This window comes from Python bivittatus, unplaced genomic scaffold, assembly GCF_059951505.1.
Source record: "Python bivittatus isolate LINGU-HERP-01145 unplaced genomic scaffold, Pbiv_v1 ctg000020_np1212, whole genome shotgun sequence".
NCBI lineage: Eukaryota > Metazoa > Chordata > Lepidosauria > Squamata > Pythonidae > Python > Python bivittatus.
Window position 1 is genome coordinate 14,396,604 of NW_028277030.1, and position 15,073 is coordinate 14,411,676.

At 36.6% G+C, this 15,073-nt stretch overlaps 1 protein-coding gene across 8 annotated transcripts in view; it reads right to left on the reverse strand.

The window, feature by feature from the left end:
* Positions 1-15,073, reverse strand: part of PLCB1 (phospholipase C beta 1) — a 454,738-nt gene that overhangs the window by 115,025 nt on the left and 324,640 nt on the right. For all 8 annotated transcript variants that reach the window (XR_015795036.1, XM_088134740.1, XM_088134715.1 and 5 more), the window contains 3 exons: positions 14,055-14,232; positions 10,576-10,646; positions 9,136-9,232 (listed from right to left, as the gene is read on the reverse strand). Coding sequence is in view for 7 of the 8 variants with exons in the window: in XM_088134740.1 (XP_087990866.1) it covers positions 9,136-9,232; positions 10,576-10,646; positions 14,055-14,232 (346 nt within the window). In the remaining variant the exon portion in view is untranslated. The remainder of the gene's footprint in view (positions 1-9,135; positions 9,233-10,575; positions 10,647-14,054; positions 14,233-15,073) is intronic.

Genomic DNA, 15,073 nt, shown 5'->3' on the forward strand with positions numbered 1-15,073 from the left:
GTTCAATTCAAGCTCTTTTTCACGTGCTTAGAAAATAAACATATTGCTAGATACTGTTTCCAAATGTGAACTGTTACTTGCACTGATTCAGAAATTCATTCAACTTTGCATATATAACTAGAAGTAAAATTGGCATAAGCATGGGCTTGCGGTGAGGATTTATGGTGGACTAGACATCCCTGAAGGAGCAGGGATTGCATTGCAGTGGAGATCGGCAGGCAGATAGTGAATTCTGGCCGGCGCTGCCTTTCTGGATAAAGGAGAGATTGTGAGACCACCCACTTGCACTCTGGACAGCTGCTCTTCGTGCGTAGACTACAGGAACTGAGTTTTTTTGCAGTCTGCTCGTGAGTGGCTAGGAGTTAAGATTTCAATCAAGCTCACAGCCGTAATGCAGCCTATATGGACACAAGGTTCGCACAAGCCTCATTTCTTAAACGCTTTCCGATGTAATTAATTTACAGCTAAAGAGAGATTTTCTAAGTGGCAGGATAAAAGAATTCCATTTGGTGAATCAACATTCTTTCTAGATTAAAAAGAAAAAGAAAAAAGAAAAAGGGTTTCAAAGATTTAAAAACTTTTGGCAAAAAGCTTAACAAAGTGGATGTAAGAAAGTTTAAAATGGATAAAGGGGATAGTTATTGTGAAAGATTATTTTTTGGTGAAAGTGCTTTTGAACAAATTGTAATTAAAATAGACAAATGAACTGGGCCTTTGTGGGAATGTTTTTTTTGTTTACTATTAAAGAGTGCAGACAATTGGTAAATTTTAAAAACCAAAAGATAAAGGTAATATGAGCCAGATTGTGATGGTGACTGTAACTATGGAGTGCCATTAGAGACAAAAAGTATTAAGGGCACAGGAAGATAAAACAGGAAAAAAAAGGGGAAGCCTGCCTTTTACTCTTTCTCTTGCAACTGAGACACTTTCCCTTTTGAATTATACTATTATAATGGCAACCACCAGAAAAGTGGCAAAAACAGCAGAGGGGAGGAGAGGATCGCTAGAGCAACCTGCAGAGAGAGGAATTACACCAGATTTACTTCAGAAAATGTTTGAGGAATTAGGCAATAAGTTAGTTGAGTCGCTTGGTACTAAATTGACAGCTTTTGAAAAAAGAATGGATCAAAGACATGTAAAGAGAAAGAGGATATGAAAGAAGAAATTAAGAAGATGGAAAGCTCTATAAAACAAGTCTCTGGAGACAAAGTCAAAATTCTGGAGAGTAAGATTTTCAGGTTCAGCCCAAAAACAGCAATGAGGCAATCCAGTACAGTTCAGTTCCTTTATTAGCTTGCACCTAATAGACAAAATCTCACCAGACTAAACATATGCTAAAGCAACTAGTGGCTATAACCCGTGAGACCCTAGGGAGGGGACAGCCTCATCCTCTTTGTCTTCTCACACTCTTGCGCGGGCTGAGAAGGTGCTTGCCCTAGAATGTCCCTCCCCCCTCCTGACAACCTTGAAGTTCCATTCCAGAATCTTCCCCGCTCATTCCATCTATTACAAAGATACAAGTTATAGACAGAGAGTTGGAAAGAGAACTTGATAATTTGGCTCTATTGGAATTAAGAGGGAAAGAATTTTGTTTGAGATTTAGAGCAATCCCAAAAGATTCTGTTGGAGATATTAGAGAAAAGCCTATTAAAGCTTTAGGGAAACTCCTTATGGACTTTTTCCATAAAACAGAAAAAAAAATGAACTAATGATTTATGGTTTTGATGATTAGACAGGATAGATTATAGAAAGAAGAGAGTCATGTTGTAACCTTAGAGTAAGAGGTAAATTTGTAATTGTACATATAACTGCTGAAAGAAGATTGGAAGCCCCTTCTTTGCATTTCTTTTCTTTTCTATTTTTTTCCTTACTTGCACTTTCAGCTTTCTTTTTCTTTTCTTCTTCTTACTTTATATTAGTTTATCTTTTTTAAAAATATATATATATATACAGTGGGGCAAAAAAGTATTTAGTCAGCCACCAATTGTGCAAGTTCTCCCACTTAAAAAGATGAGAGAGGCCTGTAATTTTCATCATAGGTATACCTCAACTATGAGAGACAAAATGGGGAAGAAAATCCAGAAAATCACATTGTCTGATTTTTAAAGAATTTATTTGCAAATCATGGTGGAAAATAAGTATTTGGTCAATATCAAAAGTTCATCTCAATACTTTGTTATATATCCTTTGTTGGCAATGACAGAGGTCAAACGTTTTCTGTAAGTCTTCACAAGGTTTTCACACACTGTTGCTGGTATTTTGGCCCATTCCTCCATGCAGATCTCCTCTAGAGCAGTGATGTTTTGGGGCTGTCGCTGGGCAACACGGACTTTCAACTCCCTCCAAAGGTTTTCCATGGGGTTGAGATCTGGAGACTGGCTAGGCCACTCCAGGACCTTGAAATGCTTCTTACGAAGCCACTCCTTCGTTGCCCGGGCGGTGTGTTTGGGATCATTGTCATGCTGAAAGACCCAGCCACGTTTCATCTTCAATGCCCTTGCTGATGGAAGGAGGTGTTCACTCAAAATCTCACGATGCATGGCCCCATTCATTCTTTCCTTTACACGGATCAGTTGTCCTGGTCCCTTTGCAGAAAAACAGCCCCAAAGCATGATGTTTCCACCCCCATGCTTCACAGTAGGTATGGTGTTCTTTGGATGCAACTCAGCATTCTCTCTCCTCCAAACACAACGAGTTGAGTTTAGACCAAAACGTTCTGCTTTGGTTTCATCTGACCATATGACATTCTCCCAATCCTCTTCTGGATCATCCAAATGCTCTCTAGCAAACTTCAGACGGGCCCGGACATGTACTGGCTTAAGCAGGGGGACACGTCTGGCACTGCAGGATTTGAGTCCCTGGCAGCGTAGTGTGTTACTGATGGTAGCCTTTATTACTTTGGTCCCAGCTCTCTGCAGGTCATTCACTAGGTCCCCCTGTGTGGTTCTGGGATTTTTACTCACCATTCTTGTGATCATTTTGACCCCACGGGGTGAGATCTTGCATGGAGCCCCAGATCGAGGGAGATTATCAGTGGTCTTATATGTCTTCCATTTTCTAATTATTGCTCCCACAGTTGATTTCTTCACACCAAGCTGCTTGCCTATTGCAGATTCAGTCTTCCCAGCCTGGTGCAGGTCTACAATTTTGTTTCTGGTGTCCTTCGACAGCTCTTTGGTCTTGGCCATAGTGGAGTTTGGAGTGTGACTGTTTGAGGTTGTGGACAGGTGTCTTTTATACTGATAACAAGGTCAAACAGGTGCCATTACTACAGGTAACAAGTGGAGGACAGAGGAGTCTCTTAAAGTAGTTACAGGTCTGTGAGAGCCAGACATCTTGCTTGTTTGTAGGTGACCAAATACTTATTTTCCACCATGATTTGCAAATAAATTCTTTAAAAATCAGACAATGTGATTTTCTGGATTTTGTCCCCCATTTTGTCTCTCATAGTTGAGGTATACCTATGATGAAAATTACAGGCCTCTCTCATCTTTTTAAGTGGGAGAACTTGCACAATTGGTGGCTGACTAAAGACTTTTTTGCCCCACTGTATATATATATATAGAGAGAGAGAGAGAGGGAGGGAGGGAGGGAGGGAAGGAGGGAGAGAAAATTGGCATAAGCACATATACCAGCCTTCTTCAATTTTGTGCTCTTCAAATATAAAGGAACTATAATTCCCCAAATTCTCATCCAGTGTGAAATACCCACATTAAACTTTTACATACATGCATTTATTCAATGATCTTCCAAAGTAAATAAACAATAAAATATGTCCAGAGTACAAACAGTGTGATTCATCAATAAAGAGGGCTTCCAGGTGAGGAAGCAACTCCGCTCCAGGCACAGCACTGCAGTGGAATAATGGCCAGGAGCCAGTTTCTGGCTAATGAAAATCTCTCTGGAGGAAGGAGAGATTGTCAGGATTGCCCATTTGTGTGCTGGAAGAGCTGCTCCTCACTAGGAGACCACAGGAATTTAGTTTCTTATGGTCAATCATGAGTTGAGCAGCTTGGGAGCTGAGGGATTTACAAAGTGCCCTTAACCACTGTTAACATTTGACCGGCAAAAGTCTCACCTTCTTAAGCACTTTAGGACTTAATTACTTTACAACCTAAGAGAGATATTCCAAATGGCAGTGAAGATCAAAGACTCTTCATGAGTGCCTTTGTTTTGAAATTAAGAAGAGAAAAAAAAGCTATTTTAAGGGATTTTAATTTAAAAGCAAAAAGTTTAACAAGATTGTGATTCAAGAAAATTCTAAATGGATAAAGGGGACAGTGATTTAAAAAAAGTTTTTTTTTTTAAATGAAAGTGCCTTTGAAAATAGCAATAGTAATTAGACTAACAGACCAGACCTTCCTGGGAATGCTGATTGTTTATTATTAAGGACAGTAGATAATTGGTGAATTTTACAAAACAAGAAGATAAGGATAATATGAGTTAAACTATGAGACTGTAACTATGGACAGCTAATTGGGACTAAAGTGCTAAAGATCGAAAAAGGCAAAACAGAAACAGGAAAAAAAAAAGAGAGATGCCTGCCTTTTACTTTCACCAAAGTAATTGATATACTTTCATTTTCTCACAATGGCAACCACAAGAAAAGCTGCTAAATCAGGAGAAGGATGCAGGGGCTCACTGTAAGAACTACAGATAAGGGCATTTCACCAGATTTATTGCAAAAAGTGTTTGACGAATTTGGCAAAAAGATGACTGCAACGGTTAAAAAGGAAATGGAAGGCTTTGCAGGAATAAAAAAAGATGTGAAAGAAGAAGTTAAGATTTAAGAATCTGTAGGGCAACTGACTGCAGACTTAGAACAAATTACTGACAAAGTGGAAGTTTTGGAAAATAGACAGAAGTTATAAATAGAGAAATAGAGAAAGATTTAGATAACTTGGCATTACTGGAATTGAGAGAAAAAGAATTTTGTTTAAGATTTAGAGCAATTCTAGAACAATGTGGAGAAGATATTAGACAAAAGATTGTTAAGTCCCTGTCTAATTTTTTGGATTGGGAGGAAGATGACACTGAGACAGAGATTGATAAGGTTTATTGGATTAATATATGTTCTGCAAAATTAAGAAATCTTCCAAGAGATGTCCTTGTGCACTTTGTCAGGAAGAAGACTAGAGATCAAGTTTTGCAGCAGCATTGAGGATTGATAATATAGATGCAATTGTACTTAAAGAATCCCAATTAGAATACTATGTAAGAGAAAAAGAGTATTTCTTTCTGACAGACAAACAGAAGAACATTCCATTTAGATGGAATAAGTTGGAAGGGGTGATTTTTACTTTTAAACACAGAGGTTCAGACTGAACTTTGTACAGAAAGCAAGAGATTTTTTGGAAAAATTTAAAGAAGAACCAGGGGAAATACAAATGAAAGTGACAATGAAAGATGAGACCAAACAAATGCCACAACAGATACAACAAAACATTGGAGAGGATTCCACATTGGGCACTACAGGTATTGACTTTTCTAAATTTTTGGCCTATGGATTATAAATGCTTAATGTGGAATATAAATGGGGCAAATGCTCCTCAAAAGAATTTTTTTTTTTTCATTATTTGAAAAAGTTAAAACATGATGTGATATGTTTATAAGAAACACATATTAGGGAAAAAAAGATATAAAATAGGTTGAAGATAATTTTACAGGAATTTATTCATGAAGATCAAAGTAGATTTTTTACCTAAAAGACAATTACAGGTAATCTCCGGGTTAAGAACACTCAGTTTATGGACAACCCATAGTTAAGTACGGGACCTACTGTAGTAAAATTTGAGTTACATACACAATGGTTCAAGTTAAATACACAATGGTTCAAGTTAATTACACAACATTACTTATACAATAGTATACAATAATACCATTCTGGCTTACGTACAAATTCGACTTAAGGGTAGACCTTGGGAATGAAACTCATTCTTAAACTGGGGACTACCTGTATGAGATAATATTAGAAGATAATATTAGAAATGTTTTGGATATTTTGGAATACTTCAAGCAACATAATGAACAACAAGCTGCATTTATATTCTTAGATGCAGAGAAGGCCTTTGACAATTTGAATTGGACATTTTTGTTTAGAGTTCTGGAATGTATGAATCTTGGAGATAATTTTGTTAAATGGGCAAGATTGATTTACACTTCTCAGAAAGCACAAATAATTGTTAATGGAGAACTAACAAAATCTTGTGAGATTCTAACAAGGACAAGACGAGGATGTCCGCTGTCTCCATTTTTGGTCATTTTAGTTCTTGAGGTACTGAATAAAGACATAAGACAAGATGAGAGAATTAGGGGAGTTAAGGTTAAAAAATAAACTTATAAATTAAGGGCATTTGTGGACAATTTGGTGTTAGTTTTGGAAGATACACTAGAGGGACTAGAAACATTAATGGGAAAATTAAAGGACTTCCGTACGTTAGGTTTAATAATCAGAAGATTAATTATCAGGAGACAATGATAACAAAAAATATGAAATTAGAAGATCAAATAGAACTGATGGAGAAAACTGAAGATTGAGAAAAAAGTAAAATACATGGGTATTACTATGACAAATATGAATTATATGCTATTTAAAAATAACTACTGTATATTAAGACATGGAATGAAATTAAGAAGGACATGTTAAGATGGGAGAAATTAAAACTGTCACTGTTGGGGAGAATCTCTGAGATAAAAATGAATGTTTTGCCAAGAATTATGTTTTTGTTTCAAACAATACCTGTTTTGACAACTGATGTACCATTGAAATAATTGCACAAAGTTATATCTAAATTTATATGGCAAGGGGGAAAAAATGGGTTAAATATAAAGGGTTATAAGATGCAAAGGAAAGAGGAGGATTGAGTTTACCAGATTTGAAATTGTATTTTGCCGCTTGTTGTTTGGTCTGGAATGAAAGAGTAGATGTTGCTGAGAAACAAGAGACTTTTAGAGCTAGAAGATAAGATCTGAGATTTGGATGGCATGGATATTTATGGTAAGATAAAGTTAAAATGTGGATTTCAAAAATAATTTTAGTAGATCTGACATACTGAAAATATGGAACAGATATAAGCCCATGCTGTGCCTGAAAACACCTTTATGGATCTCAGTTCAAGAAGCATATCACAGAAGAGAAACATCAGACAATGACAAATGGTTGACATCCCAGGAATTAGTATCAAGGGGAATTTAAAATTAAATCAAGAGAGCAATTAAGGATATAGTTGTCAATGGTTTTCCCATTTACAGTTATCAGAAAGATTCAAAATGGACAAAAAGACTTATGGTATACAGCAAAGTAAGACAGAATTTGAAGTACAATTGTGCACTGATGATGAACATGTAATTGCTAAAATATATAAACTTTTGTTGAAATTTGAAACAGAGGAAGAACAGGTTAAAGAATGTATGATAAAGTAGGCTAAGAATTTTGGCTATAATATACAGATGGATCAATGGGAAAATATGTGGTTAAAAGGGTTGAAATTTACATTGTGTTATGATCTCAAAGAGAATTTTTATAAAATGATGTGTCATTGGTATATGACACCAGAGAAGTTATCTAGTATGTATAAGGGCATTTCAAATGTATGTTGCAAATACGAACAACATGAAGGGACATTTTATCATGCTTGGTGGACATGTAAAAAAGCCAAAAAAATTGGATTCAAATACATACTTTGATGCAGAGGATTTTAAAGATTAATATTCAATTGAAGCCAGAACTTTTCCTTTTAGGACTAATGGGTAAACAGAAAAAAACCATGGAAGATTATTTCAATATATGATTACTGCGGCAAGATTATTATATGCACAGAGATGGAAAGATTCGATACTACCCACTATGGAGGAATGGTTGATGAAATTGATAGAACTTGCCAAGATGGATAAACTAACTTCTTTGATTAGAGAAAAGACACTATCTACATTTATTGGTGACTGGAAACTGCGTACGGGCTTTTTGCATAAAAGTGAAAAAAATGAACTTGTGATTTATGGTTTTGATGATCAGACAGGATAGATTATAGAAAGAAGAGTATTATGATATAACTTTAGAGAGAGAGGTTAAAATATAATTGTACTTATAACTGCTGTGAAGAATATTGGAAGCCGCTGCTTTGTATCTTTTTTCTTTCCTTTCTATTTTCCTTTAACTTTTTTTCTTTTCTTGCACGGCTTGCTTTCTTTTTATAAGTTTTAATAAAAATTATATACAAACAGTGTGATTCATCATTCCCATCCATTGCCAATGATAACTAGATTCAGTCATGCGTAAACATCTTTTGAGAAAACAAGTAGAGCATGCTGTAAATATCAGATGCTGCCTAGCAGAAAAACTGAAGACCGTATTGGAAGCCATAATTCCTATTGGCAGTGCCTATTGTAATTCAGTGGATGCAGACTTCCCTTGAAAAGATAGCAGCAGAAGACATAATTGTCTACTCTGTCAAATGAAGTGAAATAGGACATGGACTCGAAGGGGTTCTGCTCTAAGGAAGGAAAATGTAATAAAGTGCATTCCCAGCAAGGTGCTTTTAGCAATAACCAGCAGGAAATCTTAAGTATAGACCATTAATTTCTAATAAACAATTTAAAAATAAGAAAAACAACCTAATGTGTGCATTCTTGCTTTATGTTGTACCTGTAAATGAAAACATTTTGCAGAAAATTTAAAAAATACCATAAATCAAAAGAAAACAAAAAACCTCTACCTTGCTCCACAAAACAACAGAGTTTCTGGCACAACATAATAGTACCACAATTCTATGTTTAAAATGCTGTAGAGCATAAACCCACCTTGCCATCTTTTGTCTCTTTGAACTGAGAGGAAGAGAGTTTTCCCCCCTTTTTTACACTGTTCAGCTTGTTCATTTGTAAGTGAATAGATTCCTTAAGAAGCTGCCAGAGGATTTCACAGCTGTCTTGTGGAAGAAACCTAAATCTTTATTCTTCGGGGAACTGCCAAAACATGTCCATGTAACTTGGAAACTTTCATAATCCAGCATTAACAAATAGTGGCACCATGTAATTTTTCAATTTACTACTGTGTGTTGGAAATGCAAAGAAGATTGATGATACAAGCTACAGCCAGCTAACACTAAATTGTAAGAAGTAAATAATCCACATACTTACTTTTAGAGGTCTCAAATGACTCAAACTTTACAGGCTGTATATAATTGACTAAGTTTGACATTTCCTCAGTAGCCATGGCCTCACTTCCGGCTGTCCCCTAGAACAGAGGAAGACTAACATCAATAACAGAATGTTTTTCACTGAGAAGGCTGACTGAACTTTTACAAGGAGTGAAAGAGTTCTGCTCCTCTCTTTTAAATGTTTCCATACCTCAAAGGCAGAGAAACACATTTAAATCCTAAAACGTACCTAAAATGTGAAACAGAAATACACATAAGCCAACCATTTATTTTATTTTACTTATTCAGTTTTGCAGAGCTGAGCAACATACCATCATATATATGGACCAGTATCCCTACACATTTCAGCATCTGCTCTAAGGGACTGAACATACCCTTTCCAAAATAAAAAGCCTACAGGAACTATTTACAAATGGTTGCTGAATTATACTAAATTAGACAGGGAGACCTGGAATAAAGAACTTATATTTTCCACCACTACAGATTTAAACTAACTCCTATTCACTCAGCAAAATTATTGTGTGTGTATTGGACCCTTATATGTCTTTTTAAAGAAGAAATTAACACCTTCAACTAACTATTGGGAAAGTGGTCCATATGATCTGATTATGTGCTACAGTGAGTCCATTGTGGACAGAAATTATTTCATATATTAATCTTGGAAGGCTAACTTTTCTATTTTTTAAAGATATGTATTCAGAGTTTGGAAATTAATGGATGGATAATAGCAATAGATACTGCATATTGTCACAAAGAGATTACTACAAGGCCAGAAAGAGATTCATTCGCTAACAATTATATAATGGTCTGAAGAACTCACCTTGCCTTGCACTTTTGAACAAGCATATGCCCAGCAACATTTCACTTATAATTTTATCTTTCTTGGTTATTATAAGTGACTAACTTACATATTAATATTGTAATTGTATATTACATTTGTGCATGTGTAGGGCTAATTTCTATCTCTCTTGGGGTGGTCTTTTTTTTGTTGTTGCATAGAACAGTGTTTCTCAACCTTGGCAACTTGGAATATACAGCAATTAAAATCCAAGACTTAGAAACTTAAAAACCAGGCAACAACAGAAGAATAGAAAAGACAGTAACCAAGACAAAGAGTGAGTTAATGGGTATTTTCATCTTATTAGAGCCAGACTTTTTCTACCTATGAATAAGGCACAGGGGAATTAGGTGTGGAGATGCAAAGCAGAGGACTAGATATGCTTCAAATAAACTCATCTAAAACTGGAGATCTCTTCCGTGCGTTCTGGACGGGCAGTAAGAAATACCTGAGTTACGACTCGGTTTTGGTTCGTACTATCCACACGATGGCAGTAGAATACTGACTCATGTGGACAACTATGTAAACATATTTCCAAGTCATGCCAGGATAATTTGTACTTCAAAATGATTCATTCCTTACTTCATCCATTGATGATTTTTTGCAGTCATCGTCATAGTCATCATCCTCATCACTCTCAATCTCTGCTTCACCTGTGATATTTTAATTGGCAAGAAGAAAGCTTAATAGGAACGTCAACCAATACTCGCACATTTTTTATAAAAATAATTTTGCTTCAAAGCAAAGGCATTACCATAAGACCTACTGTAGCAATGTTTTCCTCCTAAATTATTTATGAGAAAAACAACCAGTCCCTTCTGTGCCTAAAACAAAAAACAGCATCATGACCCTACTCTATGCATTTCTGTTTATTTTTTAATATGATGGAAGTCATTATCTAAGGTTTTTTCCATTGGTGATTCAGGTGGTTTTTCATTTCTGCCTGAGATATAAATGCATAGGCTGTTTCCATTACTCATAGCTTTCCCTCCATTGTTGGAATACTGCAATAATCTTACTAAGGGCTCTTCTTTCCTTCTTTTTGAAAAATCAACAGTAGAAATGCAGATACATATACATACCTGTCAGAGAAACAGATAGATAGAAATACACTCACACACGCATACAGATGTAGTATCATCCAACACATCCTAAAATTGACTTCACCCACCTCTGACAACTGACTTCAGATGCAGGAAGGAGGCTAATTCATTTGCTTTGCTTTAAATGATTCCATTATTGGTGTTCTTCTCTTGGTTGTGTGGAGAGGAATGAAATAAGAAAAGCACAGACTGCCTGCATTTTATTGTCGAGAAAAGGCCAGTATCTCTTAGCTGAACCCATTCTCCAGCTCCAAGCTCTCATGAGCATAGAATCCTAAGAAGCTTTATTTCTGTCTGCCCCTTAAGGCTTGATGCAAGCTTGACAATTTCATCAGGGTTTTCCCCTCCCCACCTTCTTCCAAATACTGTGTTCCACTGTTGGCTACCACATACGGTATACCTCATTCATTAACCACATTCTTTATAAATATCATTCTAATGACATAAATCAAGGGAAAGGCAGAAGGCAGATCTGGGTCTACTAGTAAAGCTCTGAGTGACTTGGGGTGAATTTGCAAGACTTTTTTTAAAGTGCAAGTCAGGCCACTCATACGATGGCACAATACCAGGTTATAACAGCTACGCCTTGTCACAGTTAACTCTGCCTGTCTGGCTTGGACATCTCAGGAAGGCCTGCTAAGAGTCCCTTTTCTGTTTCAGGTTTATGGGCCTTGGGCATGAAGAAATGCCTTCTCGGTGGCAGTTCCTGTATTTTGGAATATCAGGAGTCAGATGGTACCCTCCTTTTTGGTATTTAGGAAGATCATGAAAATCTGGTTATTTTTTAACTCTTGTATTATTTCTCATCTGTTTCACTTTGCTATACAGTATCCAGAGTCATAATATTGGGAAGTTAACAAATGTAGCACATAAACAAACAAACAAACAAACAAACAAACAAACAAACATACTTTTCAAAATATTCAACAGCAGCAGTAATAAAATGACCACATACACACATTCCTTATATCTTTAAAGTGATGGTGAGGGAGGGGGGTAAATCAAGAATGATATGGAAGTGACAAAACTGTGCTCAATTCACTTCTGGAATTCAGACATTGTGGGAGGAGGGGCTCAAGCTCTGGCTGGTAGATCTCAGAGTAGTGCAGATCTGAAGTCTGCCTATCACTGGTGTCCCTTTCTCTGTCCCCCTCTCTTCACAAATCTGAAAGTCACATTGGTGTGGGATCAATTATGAAAGCCATAAAAGTTCTATAACTGACTTCAAAGTCTGGAAGGGAGTGGAAAGCATTCGTGCAGTTCAAGTCCAAAACTCTGTTAAGTAAAACTGTATAGTTCTTCCCAACTTTCATTCAGACACAGTAGAGTTTTATTGAACAGTAACGTGGATTTCAGAAGGAATAATAAATACCATCTAACACAAACTTGACTTCCTGATCAGTGATATCAAAAAGCTATCATTTTATTTAGAAAACTCCTTGAAGTATATGACTGATGAACAGCTCTCAGTTATGTGTGAGTGCTTATAAACTTGACAGTAATAATATAGTACTAAGCCTAAAGTGCCTCGTGGTGACTACATTTTAATTTCCCTTTTATTTGGAAGGTAGGACGGGATGGGGTGGGATGGGATGAGAGTGGGAGTAGGGATGGACAGGGCTCTTAATTTAAGAGTGCCTAATGACTAGGAATCATCATCTAGACTTGGAGGTTAAGGCTCAATCCAGTATGCACTAGTTGAATAGGAGTGTGTGAAGTGCCCTTACACTGAAGCAGATAATTGGTCTCCCTAGTCTATTATTGTGTGGCAGTATGTTTCAGGTGGAAATGATGGGGAATGAACCCAGGATATTTGGCAATGAAAGCATGTTCTCTACTGCTATGCTTAATACCTTTCCCCAAATTAAAAGTGAAGCAGCTGGGATCAAATGACAAATTACAAAGACAAATGGATGACATCAAATATCTGTGATCACATCTTGTATTTATTTTTAAACTTCATACGTCATACATCTGTTATATAAAGGCCAACTTTGACTGCATCTGTTGCTTGCTCAAAGTGTACTTACTTTTGTTCAATTTGGGGGGAGAGGGAGGAGCAAAATAAACAGCAAAAACAACTTATTTCTTTCTCCTATGAAATGGGAATGCACTGAAGCAGAAAGAAACCAAATTATTGGTCCAGAGTGTTCCAGACGTATTTGATAATGAAGCAAAAGGAAATATTCCAGGTCCTACATGACTTAGAATATGGTGTTTATTCTTCTGAGCAACTGAGGTGTATGGATGTGCCCATAGGCACAGAAGGCTTCAATAGTACTATGAGGGGGTAGCTCCTAGAGTTGGTATTAAAAGCTGATGGTTTTTTAACAGGCTTCTGAATGGATGCGAATGGAAGTGAGAACTCAAGAGCAATACTGATATGTATGACATAAAAAGAAGGATGCTGCTGTCATGGAAACAGACTGCAGGGAGTCAGACACATTGGTGTAAGGCTGGCAGGAATCATGAGACTTGCATCATACACTCACTGGACTATGTTCAGCCTAAACTGGGTGCAGTAGCTACAGTTAGGACTTGCCAATGTTACACCTGGTATCTAGTGCTCTGAATTCTACTTCCTCCTCAAAAGCAAATTTTCTAGCCCTCGCAAATATTAATCAAGATGTATTCAAAATATGTCTAGTTTCTCTAGTAAGCAAAACTGTTCTCTAGTTATAATGAATCTGCTTCATATTTTAACATTATATCTCTTTCATGTTTTTACACAATGACAACAAAGTAAGAGCCTATGAGCTTAATGCCCTTGGCATGGGGATGAGTACTTCAAAAATAAGAGTTTTAGATTAGTAGCAGAGCACTTAACTTTGCCTATAGAAAATCCTAAATTCAATCTTGGGTATCTCTAGAGGGCTGCTTGTTAGCATTTACAATATCAAGTAGATGGATCAATGCTGTGGCTTAGAATAAGGAAGTACTGTATTCAATTATTTTTACCTGCTCCTGGGGAAGAGGGCTCAAAGCCACTGGATGCATCACTGCACGCATTTGAAGCTTGTTCAGAAAGCTTCTTCTTTGCACTACCATCCGCAGACTTGTGGGACTTCTTTTTGTTCTTCACCAGGATTTTGTACATCAGATCTGCTGGGCTTGGAAGTGGAGTTCCACGTTCAAGCTGATCAGAAAGAGATATGGACAGTAAGGAAATCTCTTTTACTTTTATTCTCCCTGAGATGTCTTTTAACAGCAAAATTATTTAAACAAAGCCCATCCTCATATAATGATGGCAGCTATTTAAGATAGATCACTATTTTTCTCTTTTAACGGTTGCCTTAGTATGTTTCTGTAGACAGGTCCTAATACCAATAAATGCTTGCTGTCTGCTGCAGTTTCATTCTGTTGCAGCACACTACACATTTTATGTATGTGTATGCTACTATATGCCTTCCACACCATTACCACTGATACTTTTCCATCTTTTTAAGGAGTGTGATTCTGACAGCAAGTATCTGAACCTCTCAAGGTCAGCAGACATTCACTGAATCTTTGTATGGGGTACTCCCATTATCATCCTTGTTTAATAACATAAGTTTAAAAATGTAATGTTATTATACTAAATTTATGCTGAGCTATATGGATTCATCTATAAAACATGAGTCACACAGTCATGGTAGTTCCATAGAAAACAGGTTTAACTTCTCTTAATGCCTTTTCTTGGGGTCTTTAAAGCACATCTTATAAGCATGTGTTTCTGCTTTTGCCCACCTGCATGCCATTTATTTAGTGGAACAAGAGACAATTTAACCTGTTGTTCTATCCTTGGTTGCCTTATATTCATAGTGAATGGTTTGTTAATGTCCTGTCTTCAGGTGGTCTCCTGTACCATAAATGAAAGGAAATCCCTGCTAATGCAAGGCATTGTCTTGCTAATGTAGGATAATGCAAGTACATCTATACAGAACAGAATAATTAAATTACATAGTGGAATCTCCTGCCATCACACATCAGATGATTTT